The sequence below is a fragment of the Phascolarctos cinereus genome, unplaced genomic scaffold (assembly GCF_003287225.1).
Source record: "Phascolarctos cinereus isolate Bilbo 61053 unplaced genomic scaffold, phaCin_HiC Scaffold_2;HRSCAF=192, whole genome shotgun sequence".
In the NCBI taxonomy this organism is placed as follows: domain Eukaryota; kingdom Metazoa; phylum Chordata; class Mammalia; order Diprotodontia; family Phascolarctidae; genus Phascolarctos; species Phascolarctos cinereus.
Window position 1 is genome coordinate 81,066,980 of NW_027555625.1, and position 23,123 is coordinate 81,090,102.

General features: G+C 38.9%; 1 protein-coding gene across 4 annotated transcripts in view; it reads right to left on the minus strand.

The window, feature by feature from the left end:
• Window positions 1–23,123, minus strand: part of PRKD3 (protein kinase D3) — a 99,737-nt gene that overhangs the window by 16,243 nt on the left and 60,371 nt on the right. For 3 of the 4 annotated variants that reach the window (XM_020964837.2, XM_020964838.2, XM_020964836.2), the window contains exons 7-14: window positions 22,494–22,571; window positions 19,292–19,475; window positions 18,145–18,268; window positions 17,099–17,176; window positions 11,946–12,222; window positions 9,826–9,878; window positions 8,450–8,522; window positions 5,640–5,746 (exon numbers count right to left, since the gene is read on the minus strand). In XM_020964837.2, the coding sequence (XP_020820496.1) occupies window positions 5,640–5,746; window positions 8,450–8,522; window positions 9,826–9,878; window positions 11,946–12,222; window positions 17,099–17,176; window positions 18,145–18,268; window positions 19,292–19,475; window positions 22,494–22,571 (974 nt within the window). The remainder of the gene's footprint in view (window positions 1–5,639; window positions 5,747–8,449; window positions 8,523–9,825; window positions 9,879–11,945; window positions 12,223–17,098; window positions 17,177–18,144; window positions 18,269–19,291; window positions 19,476–22,493; window positions 22,572–23,123) is intronic. The other variant, XM_020964839.2, reaches the window with a different exon arrangement.

Genomic DNA, 23,123 nt, shown 5'->3' on the forward strand with positions numbered 1-23,123 from the left:
CATAACAGGCCCAAACAAAAATTAAAACCTAGGCTTAGTGATTATTCTCAGTGTGGTGCGGTAGACAAAGCCTTGTACTTGGAGTCAGATGACCTGGATTCAAGCCCCATGTTAGATACTGAATAGCTATTGACTGGCTAGTCACTTAACCCGTCTCAGCTTCAATTTCCTCATCTGTAAGATGGAGGGCTGGCATCCATGGACTCCAGAGCCCTTTCTCATCTCTACATCTAGGATCCTATCACCTCGATATGTCCACTCCTCATCCACACAATCAACTGCTAAATCTCGTCATGGTCTGTCCCTTCCTCTTCTCTCACAGGGCCACCACTCTAGTTTAGGTCCTCATCACTTCTTGCCCTGGCTACAGCAATAGCCTCCTAACTGATCTCTCTACCTCCTATCTTTCTAGTTTACCATCCACACAGCTGCCACGGACTTTCTTACAGCATAGATCTGCCCATGTAACTCCAGAGGCTTCCTATTATGTCTAGAATCTCTGTAGCATTTAAAACTTTTCATCACCTGGGGGCAGCTAGGCGGTGCAGTGAATAGAGCTCTGCCCTTGGAGTTAGGAGGACCTGAGTTCAAATCCAACTTCAGACACTTAACACTTACTAGCTGTGTGACCTTGGGCAAGTTACTTAACCCCAACTGCCTCACCAAAAAGAAAAAAAAAACACAAAAAAAGCCTTATCAACACCTGACCGCTTCCTACCTTTTCAGTCTTCTTCCCTCCATCCACACAATCTACAGTCTAAGTGAGTTAGCTGACTTTCTGCTCTTCACACACAGTACTCCACCATTCATCTCTGTACCTTTTGCACTGGTTGTCCAGAATGCTTAAAATGCACTTCTCATCACTCCCTCTCAGAATTCTTGGATTCCTTCAAAATTGCTCAAGAACCAACTTCTGCAAGAGGCCTTTCCTTTGTACTCCCAGCTGCCAGTGCATTTCCCACTCCCACACCCTACTGCCATCACGATTACCTTGCATGTGCCCCACCTGCAATGTTGTATCACTAAGTATGATGAATCACAATTTAAGAAGGATGCTGACAAGCTGGAAAGTGTCCAAAGAAGGGCAGCTAGGATAGTGAAGGGCCTTGATACTGTGCTATATAAAAGACCAATGGAAGGAGCTGGGGATGTTTATTCTCATTGGTAATTGGGAATAAACGAGATAAATGAGTCTTTGTGTGCTAGAAGGGCTATCACATGGAAGAGGAATGAGACTTCTGTTTGGCCTCGGGGAAAGAGCCAGGAGCAACAGGCAGAAGTGGCAAAAGGGCCAATTTAGGCCTGGTATCAAGAAAAGCTTCCTCACTACTAGAGCAGTCCAAAAGCAGAATGGGCTGCTTCTTGACGCAGAGAATGAATGACCACTTGTCAGATGTGTAATAGCAGAAATTTCTTTCTTAAAACAACATCTAGTTGTACTAGATGGCCACTGGGCTCTTACCAACTCCAAAACTCTGTGATTGTGCTTTGTATATATTTATATATGTGTTGCCCTGGAATTAGAATGTAAGCTCCTTGAGGGAAGGACTGTTTTGCTTTTGTCTTTGTATTCTCAGGGCCCAGCTATGTCTTGCAGACAATAAGTCTTTAATAACTGCTTGAATAAAGAGAAGGATCAAAGAGGGTACAGGACAACTGTTCACAGTAGGTGGAGTGATAACAGACAAGTACCACACAAGGAAACTGGCCTTTGGCCTAGAAAAGAGAGCGAAAATGGAGAGATGGTAAGAAAGCACCTAACTGCCCTTAATGAATATAATTTACCAGTACCAGATAGTCCTGAAGGAACCAGCAGATACAATTATTTAAGCACTGTCACGATCTTTGGAAAACCAAAGGGTATGGGAGAAGTGCCACAGAGAAGGGAGAAGTGCCACAGAGAAGGCAAAAACATACTGATTTTCAGAAAAGGTTAACCAATGTCATCTAAACAGTCTAAGGTAGTGAGGTTGATTTCAAGCAAAATGCATGTTCAGTAATCATTCCTTTAATGCTAAGTCCATATAGAAAAGAGAATAATAACAAAGAGCATGGCTTCATCAGGAACAGGTCATAGCCCCATGTCCTTCTTTGACAAGGTCATTAAATTGTTAGATCAGGGAAAAGTTCTCAGTACAGTGTACCTAGAGTTAATAAAGCATTAGAAGTCTTTCATACAGTTTGTGCGGAAAAGATGAAGCAACAAGGACTAGACAACAATACAATTGTGTGGACATGAAATTAGTTGAATGGCTTTACTGAGAAGGTAATGGTTCTACCAACTTGGATGGCAGCATCAGTACATGCAATAACCCTTGTTGGATGAAAACTTTTATTGCTTGTGAAGATTGACTGCTTCCTCCCAGATCCTCCATTTTAAGGACAGCACCCAGGCCAGGGTCACCTTCCACGTCTTCCTTCTTCTCTAGATTCTACTCTTGACTCTCCAGACTTTCCCTCTCATGCCCTGGCAGGCACCTTCTCCTCTATTCTCTGACCCCCTTCCCACCCTCCTGTTTTTCAGATCTCTTTTATATGTCATCCTTCCCCATTAGAATGTAACCTCTTTAAGGGCAGAGACTGTCTTTCCTTTTGCTAGTATTTGGATCCTCAACGCTTCCTTAGCACAGTGCCTGGCACACGATAAGTATTAAATAAATGCTTCTTGACTTGACAAGCTGAAGGAAAGAGTAGATGGCTATTCACGTGAAAAAGATCTAGGGGTTTTAGTGGACTCACAGTTCAATAGAAGCTAGCTGTGTGAAAAGGCAGCCAAAAAACTAGCATGCTTTCAGGGTGCACCGAGAGATCTCTCTTCCCAGAAACCGTGCACTTTGCCTTGGGGGGGGGTCTGACATCTGAAGTCATCTGTTCAGCTGTGTCACCATATTTAGAGGAATGGCACTGAAATGCTAGAGAATGTCTAGATAAGTCCCACAAGGATGGTCAAGAAGCTCAAGTTCCTGCCATGTGAGGACTGACAGAAAGAACTGGAGGTGCTCAGCAAGAAGACTAGAAGACAATGAATGGACACAGCAGGTACCTTCAGGAGTCTGAAGAGCTGTCATATGGGAGGATAAGATTTTATTTTTACTTGTCCCCAGTGAACAAAACCAGAAGCCATAGGGAGAAGATGCAGCAACAAATTTAGGTCTCATGTACAGAAAAAATTCCTAAAAATAAGAGCAATCCAAAAGTTGATTGGACTGCTTCATGAGGTAATTAGCTCCCCACCTCTGGAGGTCCTCAAGCAAAGGCTAGATAATTACTTGTCAGGTACTTTGTAGAGAGAATTTCTATTTATGGGTTCTAGTAGATGGCTTAGAAGGTCTCTTTCAATTCTGAGATTCTATGATTCTTTTCTCTAATTGTTTCTAGATTATGAGATCCTTTGAGGAATTATTCTAAATTTAGAACAGCTGAAAATCCCACAGTGCTAATACTTACTGAATCAATTATATCATAATGTGAGACTCTGAAGTTATGGTTGAGACTATTATTTAAATGTTTAAAGACTGCCTCCAGGGTTCCAGGCATACAGGACCAATCTATGAGATGCCATTCTTTAGTTTCACTTAATTGAGGCATTTAGAGTAGTGCTTAAAACAGAAAACACATTGTCACAGCTACCAGAAAGAAAAACATTTTGTATCCCATGACATAATCCACATCATTTTTCTCAACAAAGTTACAGAACCCTACTTCTTATAAATATTCCCATCCAATATTTAATGGCTCCTTGTGTGTTTATTTCCTGACCTAAATGACCCCAGGACTTACTATATATTTTGATAGCACCTCAAGAATCAAGGTCCTAAAACATATAACCGTACCAAACCAGATTTCTCATTTCTGTTTCCAGTCTGCAGACATACTATCTAGTAGCTTGAATACAGGTAATTGTGGTCTTTCAGTAATATTTAAAAATCCTTTTAACAGCTGAATTCTGGAATAGGCATCAAAGAAGACCATAGTTAGAAGGTAATCACATTAGACTATAGTTAGAATGTAATCACATCATAGTAGAGTATACTCTATGGTATATAATTTCGGTAGTCAAAGAAACTTACTAGAAACACCAGCAGGATCTGGGATCAAGTTGAATTTTACTTTCCACATCACACAAAAAAAGGCTAATATGAAAAATGTTAGAACATAAAAATAAACTGATAAATTGCTGTTTTTATCAAGATTTATAGGTATGCATAAATCTTTCAAATGTAGCCTCATGAATCTAAAATAAAACTAAAATATTCTGAATTCATAAAGATGACAAACAATACTTTTGATTCTTTAGTAGTCTAAGCTAATCTGCTGTACACTACGCTATAACAACACAATAATTGCTTCTGAGAAATGTTAAAATTATGAAATAAACAAGAAAAACTAGAGGTCCTACACAAGGAAAAACAAGGAAACATCCCTGAGACTCAGTGGGGATGAGAGGGGAATTGGGATCTTGAAGGAAATGCTTTATTCAGAAGGAGCAGGTACAGGAAGGAAACAGGATGGAGGAGTGAACTGCAAAATCAGGAATGGTCAACAATGTGATATGGAAGCTAAGAAATCTGATTTCATCTCAGGCTGTTTGAAAGAGTCACCATTTCTAGGAAAAAGGGCATGATAGTTCTGTACTGACCAAAGTTCCTGTACAGAGCTCTGTTCAGCTCTAGGTATCATATTTTGGGAAGCCACTGACAAGCTGGAGAGCACAACCAGAACAGTGAAAGGCTTAGACTTTGTGCTACAGGAGAACAGGCTGAAGAAATGGCTATTGAACCTAAGGAAGAGAGGGACAAATATAGGAAGGGCTGTTATCTGAAAAAAAGAATTAAGTTTGTTCTACTTGGTGCCAGGGGGTAGAACTACGAGCAGAGGGCAGAAATTGCAAAGTGGCAAATTTAGGATTGAAATAAGGGGTCAGCGAGGTGGCACAGCGGATAGAACATCAGCCCTGAAGTCAAGAAGATCTGAGTTCAAATCTGACCTCAGACACGTAACACTCACTAGCTGTGTGACTCTGGGCAAGTCACTTAACCCCAACTGTGTCACCAAAAAAAAAAAAAAAGGATTAAGGAAAAATCTTCTTAACAACTAAAACCAATCCCAAAATAGAATGACCCACACTGGTAAATCAAGGTTTCCCCTTCAGTTGAGCTATTCCAGTATTCCAGTAAAAGTTGGATGGCCACTTGTTTGGTATATAGTAGAGGAGATTATTTTTTTTCAGGAATATGATGGGCTACATATGGGCTACATGATCATTGACATCCTTCTTAACTTGGACATTCTAGGATTAATGTGAAATAATCTCCATGAAATACCCAACAGTACAGACAAAATAAAACCAAATACCCTGAGCGTCCAGAATTATGACTTAAAAACATATTTTACTAGTATTTGATACCTGAATGCAACATAGTAGAGAGCTTTCCTTACTTCTTATCCTGCAATTCTAGGTTTAAATTAAATCTTTATACATTTTTAATGTAATTTTGAAAAATAAGACTAAATTATAGCTCCAGAAAATAACTTTGCCATCCACTTAATGACCAGGTGACAGTAAGAGAAAGTAAATGTTAGTTTTGCCAACAAATACAACAGAAACTTTAAAAAATCAATAAGTATTGCTATTTTACCTGCAGAATGGCCACTTCATTACGAAGCTGGCTTTCCTGTTTTGTGGGGAATCTCATCTTATCAATCACTTTAATAGCTACATCCCGTCCCGTCTTTCTATGTTTTCCTGGAGAAAAAGAAATGAAATAAGTAATACTGCTAAAATGAGAGCTCTCACAAATATAAAACACTATAATGGAAAATTGTCCACCAGCTGAAATAAGCAAACTTACTTGAAACATACTAAATTTGTTGGTGCATTTCCTTTCTTCCTAATATTTCTGTTAATTCACCTCCATAACTAAACCCATACTAATTCTGAGAAGGAAAAAGGTGCTATTTTCCCTTCTGTATTTATTTACTTCTAAAAGGTTATTTAAGAGACTCAACTGGGATATTTAAGGAGGCAAAAATGACTTTATTTGCTGAAAGTAAGAGGAAGAGTGAGTAGAGAGGTAGTAACAGCAGCTAATGTGCTCTGATCAAGCCTCTGATGTTTATCAAGGGAAGAAAACTGGGCTCCTGATTTCATTTTATTACAAGTTCACCCTTCTCAGCAGAGTAGCTGAGAACATTACTCCCTCCAGGTCCCTACATTCTTGGTAAAATACTTATACTACAACCCCATCTACTTTAAGAAAACATCATTACAAATTATGATGACCAAAAAATGCCTCTCCCAATGGCCACCCTTATGGCAAAGAGCCTTTGATCCAAAGATGCTCTTCCAATGGCAGACATTGAGCCTGCAAGCCTTCTGAGATTGGCAGAGATGACCAAAAATGGTGCTCCACTGGCACAGCCCTCAAGAACCCAAAACAATGATGGGCTGAGGTTAGGGACAGAATGAGAATTGATACAGCATTTTAAGGTTTGCAAAGGACTTGATGTGCTACCTTATTTGATCCTCAACACAACTCGGAGGTGGGAACAATTATCCACACTTTACAGTTGAGGCTGAGGGGAGTTAAATAACTTGCCTGGGGTTCAAATAAGTGTCTGAGGCAAGATTCAAATGCAAGTGTTCCTACCTCCAAATCCAAAACTGTAATGTCCACTGTAACTGCTGCCATACCACAAAAAGGCACAACAGGAGGACTTTCATAGAGACTTGATAAAATAAAAATTTTAAATGGGAAGAAATTATGCAAATAAGGTAATCATCTAATATTCAGAGCATTCCTTGCTCCCCAATACTACATTTTTGTGATAGATGATCTTTCTCTAACTCTCTTTCTTAACTGAAAACACACAAAATCACAAAAATGAGCTTTAGATATGACTGGAACATTTTTTTCACATACTTAAGGGCACCAATTCTTCATGAAATGTCAAGAGATTTGCAAGTACCCATATCAGTGAGATCACCAGTTCATCAAAGCTTCAACACAGACAATTTTCCAAACACAAAGTTGTAATGAATAGTATGCAATTATTTATGAGGCAAACATGGTATTGATGCAAATAACTCTTCAATCTAAATAACAAGCCCTAATTTCTCTCCTGAACTTAATCTCAGATCATGAGCAGTAGATGTTTCAGATGAGATGTCCCACAAGCATATCAAATTCAGCATGTCCAAACACTACATCATCTTTTTTACAAAATCTAGCCCTCTTCCAAATTTCCCTATTTTCAAAGACAAGACAATCCTCTCACTCACCCAGGTTTACGACCAAAGCATTGTGCTTGACTCCTCACTCTCTCTCCTTTTACATATCCAGTCAATTGTCAAATCATTTACACCCCTAAAACAGATTTCACATCCATTCCCTTCTCTCTAGTCACACAGCCACCATCACCTCAAGCCCTCATTGCCTCACACCTGAATCACTGCAAAATTCTAATTAGTCTCTCTAACCCAAGTCTCTGCCAATCCATATTACAAAGAGATGTCAAAATGATTTTCCTAAAATGTAGGTCTGATCATGTTACTCTTAATACTGGATAAACTCCAATGGCTCCATATTCAAAGATAAGTTCTTGTTAATCTCTTAAAGCCTGTCACAAGCTAGTTTCAACCTACTTCTCCAACATTATACATTACTCTCTTTCCCATGCTCTGAGATCCAGCCAAACTGGCCTTCTTACTGCTCCCATGAATGAAATTCCATCTTCTACCTCCCAAGACTTTGTAGTGGCTTTCCTTCATTCCAGGAAGAAATTTACTTCTGACCTTCTCCTCTTAGAATCCCTTGCTTTCAAAAATCTGCATAAGTTCCACCTTCTAGATGACAGTGCTAAGCATATATCCAAGAGGTCAATGACAAAAAGAAGGGCTGCATATACTTTTTTCATAGCATTTTTTATAGCAGCAAAGAACTGGGCAAAAAGTAGATGTTTATCAGTCAGGGAATGTGTGACAAATTGTGGCACAAAAAATATCACTATGCATTAAGAAATAAAAATTATGATGAATAAGGAAATGCATGGAAAGACTTATTATACAAGAACAGAGGAAAAATGAAGTAAGCAGAACCAGGAAAACAATATACACAATAATTGCCACAAGGTAAATGGAAAGAATAACAAAACAACAAAAACTGAACACTGAAAAATTTCAATGACCACGCTTGGGCCCCAAAGAAAAGATATGAGAAGACATTTTCCTCCGAACACTGTAAACAACAACAGACCTTTTCAATATGTTGGCTAGTTCTGCTTAACTTTTTTTTCTTCTTTCTCTTTTATTCTTTATTACAAGAAAAAGCTCTCTGTGTGGAGTGGTGTGAAAAGGATGCAGTGGGAAATGCTGGTGATATAAAAACGAAAGGCATCAATAAAAATCTACCAAAAAAAAAAACCCTAACATTCATTTGCAATGGCTTACCTCCATATACAATGCCAAACTGTCCTGAACCCAGGACCTCATCAGCAAAGATCTGGTATACAGAACTGATATCCTATTTTAGGAAAAACAAGAAAGAAATAATTTAATATTTATATTTAAATATTACTTAAATTAATAACTTAGTATTTAATAAACAGGTATCTTCCACTGACTTTCCATTATAAAAATATATAAATATAAAAATATGCTAGCTTTCACTTTGAAAAAAATCCTACAGAAAAAGTAAAATCTATCTTTCAAAATGTAGGCTTTCTTTACTATGTCTCTGAAAAGTTAATGCCCAATTATTATGCTTTCAATCTTAATTTGGGACCATGATGTGAAAGGATAGGACACTGTTTTACGAGAACCTGACTGAAACTGGCTTGTTTCTTTAAACATCCTATATATCACAAAATTTGGGAGTCGGATTAAAAGTAAATTATTATTACTAGACAGATAAGAACATTTTGCCCTATATCACTATTGAAAGGTTTCATGCCTCATTCTAAAGAAATCCCTCCCCCCACACCCTTCTCCTCTAACTTGAAGGAAATCTCCCAAGGTTCACAGTCAACAAATTTAAGCTGACAGCGTGAGGGTATGATGCACAACGCCCTAAATAAGGAGCACTCCTTCTCCCATCTCTTATAAATCGTATCACTCTTCCCAGATACTTCTTCATTCGCCATTCGTCACCAGCCGCTCTGCGTAGTTGTGACCACATCATCATCACCCACCCCACACCCACCTCCATCAATTCATCATCAGGAAACTCCTCCTCACGGGGACTGCTCCAGCTTCGGCACTTGCCCCTCAGCAGCACCCTCTGCCGCTTCTGCCCCTCTGACTGGAGGACCGAAGGGCAGAGCAAAACTCTACTCCCACAGCTTCGCTTTACGGAGGAGTCAGAATCCTCACTCTGCCCCCAGCTTCTCTCCACCACCACCACCACCAGCCTCCATCATCACATCATCCCATCACCCTCTCCTGCCCCGCCACCTTCAGCTTCCTTCTCCTTATTTGTACCCACAGAGCTTAGTGCCGGTATTCCTGGTACAGAGTTGGCACTTAGCAAACGGTTATTGCATTGTATTGTACTCTACAGCATTTATCGCTGACCAATCGTTAGCACTGATTTATACTGTATACTGCCTTTCATTGTAGCTATATGGCTATATGTATATACCTCCCCTGCTAGGTCATAAGCTACCAGAAGGGAAGGAACATGCTTTACACGTCTTCTTAATCTCCCACACAGCCTAGTACAGTGCATCGTGCACTGGATAAAGGTGCTGAAATGAATGTTTCTCCTTAGTAAATCTTATCATATACTAATCAGCTAAACTGTACATTTTGTTAGGACTATCACTTACCACATTCTCCTGGACCTGGCAGTTAGAAACAGAGATGCTAACAGACAACTCATCTGTAAAATGTGAAAATAATAAATTAGTGGAAAGAACAAGAAAATGTTGATATTCTACTTAACCGAACAACGGTCTGGTATGATTTTTAATGTTGCATCCAAAGCAAAAAGATAGATCTAAGATTACAAAATGAACCGTTTTCCAGACTTAATGTGTAGATAACAGATAAGTAAAAGGAAACATGGAGGAAAAGAGGAAAACACATGGATCGAAAGCAGATAAAATAATTATGTTATTTTTATAGCCCTAGAAACCTATAAAACTTCATCAAAAAGAGATGCACAGGTTCATAGATTTAGAGCTGTAAGAAGTTATTTAATCCAATCTCCTATTTTATAGATGAAAAAACTGAGGCCCATAACCTCAAGGTTGCACAAGCATTAAGAAACAAGAACCAGATCTAAACCCTGGCCCTGGCCTCTCTGCCATGCTGTTTTCTTAACGAAGGGTAGATGTAAGATAATATGCAAAAAAAAAAAAAGGACAAACAATAATAAGTATCACAATAATTCTCTGGAAGTAACTTCTAAATAACAAATACAATTCATGAAATTTTTAATGATCTTAAAATTCATTTTAAGATTAAGCAGAGTCTTCCAGTCCAGGCTAACAACTTTTCAAATCTTCCATTTGTGCTGTACATGTCTTGCACACATAGTTATTCACATCCGGTCTCACTCATTAGGACAGGAGCTCCTTGAGGAGACGGACAATATTTTTGCCTTTCTCTGGGTACCCAGGACTTAGCACATTGCCTATCACACAGTGGTATGCTAAAACAAGAAAAGGCATGATGCTGCACTAAGCTAATCTTCCTGAAACACTACTTCCATTATTATCTGCTCAGAAACGCAGTGGTTTCCAAATGTCTCCACAAAGAAACCTGGAGGTCCTTGGATGACTTTTTAAGGTCTTTTATCTCTCTTCCCCTCCCTCCCTGGCCAACTTCATTTCCTACAGCTCCTCAGATAACATCTGCAGTGGCCAAGTTGACCTTTGTGCTGCCTACCTATCATCACCCCTACTTATGCCCCCCTCTCTCCTGGAACAGAGCTACCCATTGTCTTCATCTATCCAAAGGCCTCTCCGGCTCTACTCCCTTCAAGCTCAGGTTCAAGTCCCATTTCCTCCATCAACCATTTCCTGACTATTCAAACCTATACTGCTCTTCCCCTCCTTTGAACTCAGTACTTATTTGCACCACTAACAACTAACCTTATACTGCTTCATGCTATTTAACTCATTTATGTGTATGTTATGTCTTCTCCAATTAGAGTACAAGCTTTCTGAGGGCAGGGAGGGGTTCTTCTAAGGTTACTGGCAAAACAGTGACAGATAAAACACCAAATACTTGTTCAAATGGAATAATTATAATGGAAGCTCTTCTATAACTTTTAACTATTCTGTCAAGTTCAGAAAACCAATTGAGGTATTCACCCTCAAAGTTTATAAAGTCACAAGATCTTTAGAAAGCGGATGTTGTGCCATGAGTCTCACTATGACTACTATTCAATTTTTAATGTTAACTTCAGCTTTTACAAAAATTACTGGCATTACAAATTTCCCTTCTATCGACCATCACTGTGTGCTAGGCAATGAGCTAAGTCCTCAAGGTGCTCACATCCTAATGGGTGAGTCAGGATGTAAATAACTACACATGCAAGACATACACAGTGTGAATGGAAGGTAAGTTCAGAGGTAATGTACTAGCATTAAAGGGATATTAGAAAAGGCCCCCTGTAGAAATTGAGGCATGAGAACCTACTTTTTACATTTCTCTAGGAAATAAAGGATTGATAAATGTTATTAATGCTTAACAAGTAGAATTTATTCTTTACCTCTATAATTTAATTCCCTATAACTAGTTTATAACAGCACACAATTCAGCCATGAGCCAAAAATACAAGGCATTTCTCTAACAAGAGCAAAAAATGGTCTAAGAGTTACCTGCTACATGGGGTTATAATGGGAAACAATATTTTAATGAAGTAATAGCACGGTAATGTGCTATGTTACTCAAATGATGCATTCAGATTACAATGATGCTGAACTGCTTGACTGCTTACTGTGATCTTTTCCTTGGCCCGGAGAAGTACAAACGCTAGCTTGAGGGGTGACTGGCATGAGAGCCTGACGAATGGCCTTTTCCCAGCTCTGGGCTACATCGAGCCCTACTCCCGTAGCTGCCAGGACTGGACTGTGACAGCTGCCTCCATTGTTCTCACCCACAAAGTAGACCATCGTATCAGTGATGATCTCAAAACAGTGTGGATTACTACCGTGAGAAATGTGAGAGAGATCTTGTGGAGGAGACACGCGGAGAATTTCTGAAAGTGGTATTTCCTGAAATAAAAAAGAAAGCATTGAAAAATGTGAATAAAGCTTTGTTCAGACACACAAAGTAACTTAAGATCTCAATTCCTACCAGACAAGAAAAGCAAGAAGGGGCACAGTGCGTGCCGCAGGGAGTACACGGCCAAGAACGGTCTTGGATTTACTGACTCTTGCTTTTAGAAGCCTGAGCAAGCTAGAAGCATCAACAGAGGCATGACAGAGCAGAGGAGGCACAGGGTCCAGGCCTCAGATTAGGATTGAGCCTGGCAAAGAGAATACTTCCTTATCCAGGAGGTTGCCCACACTTCATTCAGGGGGCAAGGAGATGATGTGGGCTTTGTTGCTGCTACCAGCATTTGCTCTTACCAACCGTCATCAAATCATGGGCCAATGGATTGGGCCTGTGATGTCGCTGACACAGGGAACTGCCAGGTGACAAAACGCCATCCACCAACGCATACAAGTGCCTTCTCTGCAGCTTACTGCCCTAGAGAACAGCCTGGAGCACTTGGAGGTTGTGATCCCACCCAAGATCAAATGGCCAGGATCCATCAAAGGTGGGACTTGAACCCAGTTCTTCTGGCCTTGAGGCCAGTTGCCCCTCCGCCAAATGACATTAAGGAATATTTTACCAGGTCCTATTCTATACAAGGTACTATAAAGCAAAGAGGAGTCAAGTGGCTAAAGTAGAAGAGAGGATGTGGGGAAGTGGTCCTTGTATGAGCCATTCATATTTCTGTTACTGACTATAACACTTTAGAGCAGAGATGTTCAGAGATATCATTACTCCTGAGATGTAAATGAGGGCCAAAGACAACGGCTTAATGACACCCCATTCCCTGGCTTTTCTCATCTTTCCAGTTATGCCATTCATCAATATTGCTCGGCAACTGTCAGGCTGAAACACATGCATCGGGGGGTCTAGGTGTAGTGGAAGACAAGCCAGGATCTGCCATCAGAGTAGATGGTAATAATCAGGATGCAAGATGCTCAAGCCAGCCCTTGGAGTGAGTACATCTGGACAGGGTGGCAACAGTGAATGCAGCAGCAGATTTGAAGTCGTGATGACAGGGTGAACGTTCAATGACACCTCAGAATTTACTCTGTGACCCTTGGCAAGCCAATCTCTCAAAGCCTCAGTTTCCTCTACTACTTATATCTCTTCCAGCCCTAAATCAATGATGACAAAAAGAAGGGCCTTTCTCTCAGGAAGATTGTGGGGTTATGATAAGTACTCCACAATTTCCTAAAGACAATGAACCCTCATCTCCTCCAGTTTCATCAGTTCTGAGCCAACTGCACTCTCTATCCATAGGCTCAAAGCAGGCTTTGAATAAATACATGTTAACTGACTTTACCTCACAAATTCCAATCTTTCCACTGGACAACTCAATGAGCTTCTACTCAACTGAAAATAATAGTCGACAACAGGCATTCTTTTATCCACTTGATTTCTCTGGTGTGGATAGTTAGGCTAAACTCTTTTGAGTGACTCTGGATCTCATTTAGGAGGGTCTGTAATATTTTTGGGGCACAATGCAATTGACTCAATGTTGTGAGCAAGCAGAAGTATTTGGAGAACTTCACCATCTCTAGGGAATCTCTCCTCCATATGGACTATGTGTTAAACTTCATCAAGGATGGATATTAAGAGCTCCCTCCCTAGTGTTTTTCCTATCCTATTATTAGCAATCAGAAAATCACTAAACAAAATTACTTGTTTTTTCATGACTGCAAGAATCATCAATGATTCTGATATACAAGAGGTACTTTGTTGGACAAAAGTCATTAAAGCATCATTCTGCTCTATCAAATCAAATGCTTTTCGTATAGTCGACAAACAATAAATATAACATATCTTATATTCTGTATAACTTCAGTTAACAAGGTAAGAAAAAAGTAGTCTGCTATAGAGTATCATTTGTAAAACCCTACCTATTCCCTTCTCATACCTTCAAAGATATCTACATTGTGTATGTAGATTATGCTCATAAAAATTCTATAAAGATGAATGGATCCAAAGTTCAAAACATTTTCTAGGTCACATTTTTTGAGGGGAGGGGTAAGAGTATGATTTTTTTTTCCCAAATGCTTAGTAATCCAGATTTGAGGCCTCAATACCTTCAAGATTATGCTGCCTCCAGCACAGGCCTTCTCTGTGCATACGTGGTAACTGGTTTAGCCCAGCTGCTGTTCTGCTCCTCTTTTTTTTTTTTTTAGTGCTATTTCAATGAGAGATCAAGTGTCATACTGGAGGTCAGTGCTGGGATGCACACACTGGACAAGGCACAAGAGTTTCACTTTCCTCACCTATCAAATGGGATAATAATACTAGCACACATCTCCCAGGGTTATTGCGAGGCTCAGATGAGATAAACGCTTTTCAGTCTTACAGCTCCAAGTATATGTGAGCTGTCATTTACCCCCACAGGGCTCCTCAAGGACGGGGGTGGTGACTCCACTAACCCCTGTGGAAAAGAGTCTGTCATGGAAATCTTTTGTAGATTTTTTCCCCATTTTTCATCTATTTGTGCTCTTTCCAGTTTCATCCCTAAATCCCCTTGAGATTTAGTTTCACTGAATTCTCTCCTGTAAATTCCATTTTCCCTCCTCTGCTTATACATGTTTTATGACGTGATCCTGCTTAAAATCTTTACAATTCTTCTCTGGAAGGTTTTACAAATTTATGTTCTAGACCTTGACTCGCACAGCTCTTTGCTTGGCTGGCTATGGTAGCTCCTAGGCTCTTTTGGTTTTCATCTTTTAGTCATGATGATACATTTACGTCAGCTAAATTTCCTTAGGAGGTGGTAAGAGTCTGTGTCAGTGTCTGATTTTATATACATATATAATATGTATATATATATATATATATGCATATATATATATATGTGTGTGTGTGTGTGTTTCTTACTGTTGAAGCATGTTTTTCGCTATTTTCCCCTATACCTACCTTACTATGAAGGCCACAGAATATTAAATATACAGTGATGTAAGAATGTTACCAAATCTTTTTAGAGAATTTCTCTTGAGGCAGATAGGTGGTGTAGTAGATAGAGCATGGGCCCTGGAGTCAGAAGGGCCTGAGTTCAAATGCGGCCTCAGACACTTGACACTAGCTGTGTGACCCTAGGCAAGTCACTTAACCCCAAACTCTCTCTCTCTCTCTCTCTCTCTCTCTCTCTCTCTCTCTCTCTCTCTCACACACACACACACACACACACACACACACACACACACACAGACACACACACACACACAACACAAGAACTTCTCTCCCCCCCTTCTCTCTAACAGATGCTGGTACATAAACTACAATCATCTTCATGGTGGTCCTTTGTGCATTACCTTAAGCACAACAACAAATATATGGCCCTATGTCCCCTGAAGTGTTCTCATCACCCTCCAACAGACCCTCTAATGCAACCCTGTCAACTATCCTTCATCATGCTTCTCATTTCATTTACAGTAAGAATGTTAAGACTGAGGGGATTCGGTTCCTCTAGGACCTCTAGCAGAAGTATCTTCTACTACACAAAGGTCTCTCATTTAGCATACCAACAGCTAAAGTCCTATGATTCTCAGGACCACATGCCCCTCCTCCCTTATCACTGCAGCAAAGAAGGAGGCTGACAGGAGTTGGAGCCACTCTGTATCATATTTTGTTTTATGGGTTGCCAGGCCAAATCATTAATTAAAAAGTGGTCAACATAACAGTGGTATGCCTCTGAGAATTTGGCAAGGCGAGTCATGTTGCCAGAACTATATTCATGGTTTTTTCACCATGGCAGAACTAGCCAGAGCCTGCACTCTGCTGGCAAAACCTTTGATGACCCAATGAATTCCATGCCACAATGAAATATTGAACTTTGATGTGTGAAAGCTGAAACCAGAAGCAAGCAAAATTACAAGACAATGGTATAACATATGGTGGGTGTAAGCAGGCTGTAACATATCACAACAATGTTCTGCAGACAAAATTGGTATAAAAGACATCATCTAGTACATTTATGCCTGAAAAAAGAGATGGCTCAGTCACATAACAGGAATGGACAGCCCGAGGCCTATAGCCTTGAGATATATTAAAAAAAAAAATAAATGAAGCAGTCTATCGGATTTATTATCTATGGAGGATTTACAGAAAGACATGGGACAAGAAGAGGTTTCACAATCTGTACCAGGTGGACAAGAGGATAGAAGCAGACACAGAGAGATCACAGATCTAGCTAAGTATAAATTATGAATAAAACATACCACGCTGATCAGAGGTTCCAAATTTTATTCCTGGAGACATTATTGTTGAAAGGTCTAATACTGAATCATTTTAGTGGTAGTAATAGTAATAGCAGTAGTAGTTGTGGTAGTAATAACTAAAGTTTATAAAGTACCTTAAAGTTTGCAAAGTGCTTTCCATGTATTTATCTCACTTGGTCTTCACAATAACTTTAAGATGTAGGTGCTATCTATTTTTAGCCCCCATTTTATTAGTGAGGACACTAAAGCTGAGAACTAGTGTCTGAGATAGAATTCCAACTCAGGTCCTCTTAACTTGAGATAGTATTTGTAAAGTGCTTAGCACACAGGAGGTGCTTAATAAGTGATTATTCCCTTTCCCTTCCCCCACTCTTTACTTTCAAGTTCAGCACTCTATTTACAATGCCTCTCAGCTATTTCATCATCTGCAAAATGGATATGATAAAATAATTTTCACCTATTTACTCCACTTACTAGTGTTTTATGAAAGAATAAGCATAAGAAAAAATGAAGCCACAAGGATTAAAAGTAATAAATATCATTTATTGTAATTAATTAATTCATACACTTACTATATATTTTCACATATTTTTGAAAGACTAAACATTCTGAAAAACCACTGAGTCCTTACCTTATAATACTTTGATCCAGATTCATTTTGAAATAATGTAAGGAATTTGCTGTCAAGCCTCCAGTAATGTCTCTTTCTCTACAAAAAAATAAAAAATAAAAACACAGTAGAGTGCTCTGAGTTTTGAATATTTGAATACCTTTAACTACTTGCATGCCTGCACTCATACACTCATACTATATAACCACTCTAACATATGAGACTTAGCATGCTCATTCTCATCAGCAGCCAAGCTTTCTCTTGGATAACAAGTTTGTTTGGGGAGGGGAGGAACAAATCTTCATTATCTACATAAAAAAACTTTACCCAATAGGATGGAGAGAAATACAGTTAGTCTTTCACAATATGACTATTATGGAAGTGTTTTACATGACTACAGGTGTGTTACCTATATAGAATTGCATGCTTTCTTGGTGAGGGGGTGGTGGTGAAGAAGGGACAGAATTTGGAACTCAAAGTTTAAAAAAAAAGAATGCTAAAATTGTTTGTACATGTAAAAGGGGAAAAATAAAATACTAAACAAAAAAATGGGGAAAAAAACCTACCCATCCAAGAATCCCATCTTTTTCTTTTAGACTTTCTTCACAGAGCCTTTTAAAACCCATTCAAGCGTCTCAAAACTCCTGCCTATAAAATTTCTAGGGCTAATCTAAAATTATCCACTTGCAATTAAAGCACTATCCTTCTCTGATAAAAAAAGAACGGCCTGTAACTATTCTCTTTACAAAAGCCTGTTAAATGAAACACATTTTTAAATGCCTCCTAATCTTGTCACCCTAGCCCATAACTTGTGGTGCCTTCCTAGACTTAATGATAGCCCCTTTCACCTTTATTTACAGACTCCAATTTCTTTCATTCATTCTCATGGCACTCCTCCTGACTCTTTCTGAATTCTCTACCTCCCTCCTTAGTTATGAACATACCTTTTAAAATGCCTCTCAACATGTTAAAATAGCTAAACATCCCAGTGCATTTTTGAAACAGGACACTAGTGGCGACTTTTTGTTAACAAACATGAACACATTTAAAATTATAAGGCTACCGACCAAATTGTCTCTGCTGGTATAGTGCACCATCCAGCCTTCTTTCACCATTGTGCTGCTTTTCCTCTTTGTGTGCTTGATTGACTGCACAACTCTCATTAGTGGGATATTATTGCTCGTTGATGGACTAAGAAAAACGTTTAAAATGTATTAGAAAGATTTAAAACCCAGTTTAAGAAATCGCATATACCATAACTGATCAGAATTCTGTTAAGGTGATGTTTTTCAAATAAAAATGAGAAAATAAATAACTTCCTCCCGCTTCAAACACACACCACACTTCCACGCCTTCGCATCCTTGTTCAGGCTATCTCTGGTGACCAGAATGCTTTCCCCATCTCTCTTCATTTTTTCCAGTTCTGTCAGTCCTATAAACCCAACTCCTGCTTTCTAAGGGAGCCTGACTTGACTCCTCTTGGTTAGTAATGACTTCACACCTCATATGACTCTTTTTTTAAAAAAAACTCATCAATACATTCCCTTTTGGAATACTGTTCATTAGACCTCTATGTTGATTCTTCAGAGCAGGGACTGTGCTTTACATCAACTTCGCATTTTCCCCAAAGCCTACACAGGATAGTGTTTTGCTAAATAAATGATGCTACTTAGATTTTTACATGAGTAGCATTTTCACAAAATGTCAAGCATTTCAGCTTTATGAAGCTGCTCCAAAATTGACATCATTACTTTTTGATGGAAGTTCCCAAATATATTCTCTACGGTGGTTTCTGCCATCAAAAATCTTCCTGCATGGGATTATCATTTGGTACAAAAGACATGCCACTATTGTTACCTTGCAGTGGGGCTCTGCCATGAACCTACACTGTCTTGATTGTTTAAAAAGCAGTTTTCTCTTTAAAAAAATGTAGAAAATTCACCTACTTTTTCATCTGCATAGAAAGGCTAAACTATGTCAGTCATCAAAAATTCTAACACACCTATAAAAAACTGCCTGCTGCTACATCCTCAGATTTGCTCATTGTTAATCATTAAAGAGTCTGCACGTCAGTCCTTGCAACTCCAACACCTAAAAGTTCTATAACGGTAGAAGGAGACACCTCTGGGTTCTCTGAAATGGAGCTCCCTACCTATTGGCCCTGTATGATGGGTTAGATCTACCTATCGTTTCCCAGGCATATTCATTTACTACCTGATGGTTTTGACAGCTTCTTCATCTCTTTCTACATCAAGATCAGAGGGATCTAAGAAGAACATTTTGTCTTCCGGTGGAGATGGTTCTTCTGGGTCATCCAAACCCCGACCACCATCACTATTCATATCGCTACTGTCAATGTCCATTGGCATATCCATATCTGTTCCCAAACTGGAAGGCTCTGGCAAAGTTTTAAAGGAATTTTAAATTGTTGAAAGAGCAAGAAATTGAAAAACTATTTCAAAGTTAAAAGTAAAACAGATTTTAAAATGAGTTCCTCTAAAACTGATTTTCTCGCATAAATATTTAGAAAAAAACCTGCCTATCAACAGTGTCATTCATTCAACAAGCATTTATTAAGAACTTACTATGTACCAATCCCTGTGCTAAATGCTAGGGATACAAAAAAGAAGCAAAAATATGGCCCCTCCCTGCATTCAAAGAAGCTCACATGCTAATGGGGGAGACAACATGCAAACAACTATGAACATATAAGATATGTACAGAGTTGATGAAAGATAATATCAGAAAGAAGGCACAGGTGTGGGAGATATTGTGATACCAGGACAACAGCGCCCTGTCGAAGCTGGGAATTAATGGTTTGTCAGGCCCTCTTTTCAAGGATAAAACTTGTCATAATGAGAAGAAGTACTTATCTGACCGTAACCAACAATATGTTACTATCTTTACTTTTTAAATTTTAAAAGCAATGTTACCCATATGCTTCATAAAAAGGTAAATTTCAGCCCATTCTGGGTCAGACTACCATAAATTTCAAATTGATGGAATCTAATTCTAAGAGGTTTTATTATAGTTGTGTTTTCCTTTCACATTTATTATTGAGTTTCCTGCCACAATAGCTGCTATGCTGAAAGTCTTCCTCCATTTTTCCTCAATTTGTCCTCTACTCATTCTAGTCTATCCTAAAATTTCATTCATGCTAATCACCAAAAGACAATTATTAATAATGTAAGAATTGAAAATTGTAAGAATTAACTCATTTTCCTTAGCAATGAATTACATATGTAAGCAAATCCAACATAAATAATCAGTTCCTGTACATGTTTTTTTTAAAAACTCACCATCTGATAAAGTTACTCTAATAATATGCAATGAAAAACACAGACATGTGTATCCTGAGGAAAAATGTTAATTAATTCTATGGTACTTGGCTTCCATTTCTTATGCTTCCCTGTTCCAATCCCTCCCGATATAAAGTGCTACTAATAATCAAACTCATATCAAGTTACACAGCTATTTTAGGGAATGTTACTTCAGCCTTTAAAGTTTGGGAATATTTATTATATCATAATATATAACTAGGTGATGCACTGGATACAGCACTATGCTTGGAAACAGGAAGACTCATTTTCATGTGTTCAAATATAGTCAGGAAGACTCATCTTCATGAGTTCTAAGCTAGCCTCAGACACTTACTAGTTATGGACCCTGGGCAGGTCATTTAACCCTGTGTGCCTCAGTTTCCTCATCTGTAAAATGAGCTTGAGAAAGACATGGCAAACCACTCCAGTATCTTTGCCAAGAAAACCTCAAATAGGGTCATGAAGAGTCAGACATAACTGAAATGACTGAACAACAACAATAACTTTGTGAGCTCACTCTTATAGTTTCCATTATTTTCCTGAAAGTAAGTGCTCTATAGAAAACCCAAGACAGGTCTACATACTTGCTGATGGCAGCATATAATATCACATACGGATATTTTTTTCTTAATTGACTATAATAAAGAAAACAACCCATACAATCTAGAGGCAGTCAGATGGCTCAGTGTGTAGTGATTGACCTTGAAAGAAATGATTAATTACCAGTAATTTGGGTAGATTCAGAGTTCCCCCCTTCTTCTAAAGTCTCGATTTGCTGATAATGAGATTGGACTTTCTTGTTCAAGACTTCACGTTGGTAGAGTAGCCATGGTGTTCTGCTCAGGCTTGGGTGAGGCATACAGTTTTTCAAAGGACTGCCCAAGGCTGGGGGAGGTCTGGGCGTAGAGATAGTCTGTCCAAAAGTGACACGACATCACTCTCAGCCCCTTATTTTAATACAGCCCACCTGCCACTGTGTTATTCAATCAAGAGTTGACTGCCACCCCTCAGAACATCTACTCTTTGAAGGGCATATCAACTGTGAGCCCTCCACCATGACTGCCTTTGGTCTAAGAGAGATGGCCAAATGACCATCCTTTTATTAGTAACATACTGGCCTTATTAAGAAAATGATTAAATTACCCAGAAACTACTGAGTTTAAATCCTGCCTCAGATACTTATTAGCTGTGTGACTCTAGGCAAGTCACTTAACCTCTGCCTGCCTCAGTTTCCTCATTTGTAAAATGGTGACAATATAGAATCTACTTCCCAGGGTAGTCAGGTGGATCAAATGAGACAATAATTTTAAAGTGCTCAGCATAGCAGCTGGTACATAGTAGGTGCTTTTAACAAATCCTTGTTTCCTTCCCTTCTTTCCCATCTCTCTGAATGATAAAAAGGATCGTAAGGTCATCTATTTCAACCCTGTTCTTTACAAAGCATGAAAGCCCCTCTACAACAAACCCAAACTCTCCCATCTAATCTGTACTTTGATAGTGACAGAAAGCCATTTACAATAATAGCATGTATTTCACTTGGGGCTATCTCCCCATACCTTCTACCCATTTATCCTCCCTCAGTCTGTATTCTGGAATCAGGCAGAAGTTTTATCATTTCTTCCATTAAGAACTCTTCTCATCTTAGATGGCTATCATATCTACCTTAGTTAACTCTTCTCCCAGCTAAATTTCCTTAGGGCCTTCAACCAAACCTCCGCATGATTTTCTTCACATGAAGCAATTTCTCCCCTTTCTATGCTAGCACTGTTGATTTTTTTTTTACCTAAGTTCAGGTTTTATATTTATACCTGTTAAATTTAATTGTCTTAGATTTGCCCATCATTCTGATGAGAATATCAAAGAGGGCAGGGTCAAGGTGAAAGCCCTAAACTCCAGGGCCTAGAGCATAGGAATAAAGTTTTAAACTGACATTAATCCTTCATCAGCTCTCTGACTACAAAACTGCAGCCTACGGAGGCAAGGAACAAAAAGAGGAAAAATAAATAATCAATTTAGCTTAAAGATAGTTGACAAGAATACAGTAAAATATGTCTTTTTCTCATTCTAAAAGCCACTGTTAAGAAAAATGTTTTTACCTCCATTGAAAGTAACCTCCCCAAGACAGTCTCTAGGTACTTTTGATGCACAGCGCTTATGACAATTAAATCTGCAATCTAAAATAAAAATATTCAGTTTAATAATTTATATGAAAACACCTACCAACAAATCACATGAATAGTTATGTCAGGAATATTTCAAGAATTTCTCTATTTTTATATGGTGCTCGTAAGCTCTTTTAAAAAAAATCTTCCTGAGGGGCAGCTAGGTGGCACAATAGATAGAGTACTGACCCTGGAGTCAGGAGGACCTGAGTTCAAATCCAGCGGGCCTTAGACACCTGACACTTACCAGCTATGTGACCCTAGGCAAGTCACTTAATGCCAACTGCCTCACCAAAAAAAAAAATCTTCCTGAAGTCTTAATGACTGTATTCCAAACAGTCAGCAACACTGAATCTCCTTTCATTTTAATTCTGTTGCCTCCTCACTTCACACCCATTCCCCACTCTTTCCCATCTTCCCCATGAACTCTCCAATTACTACCAAATTATCATTCAATAGGTCTCAGATTTTCCTATATTTTTCTTATTCTTTCTAAACCTCAGTAACCTTTTGATATCCTATCTAAGGAGGGCCTTGTAAACTCTACATTTTAGCTGCACACGT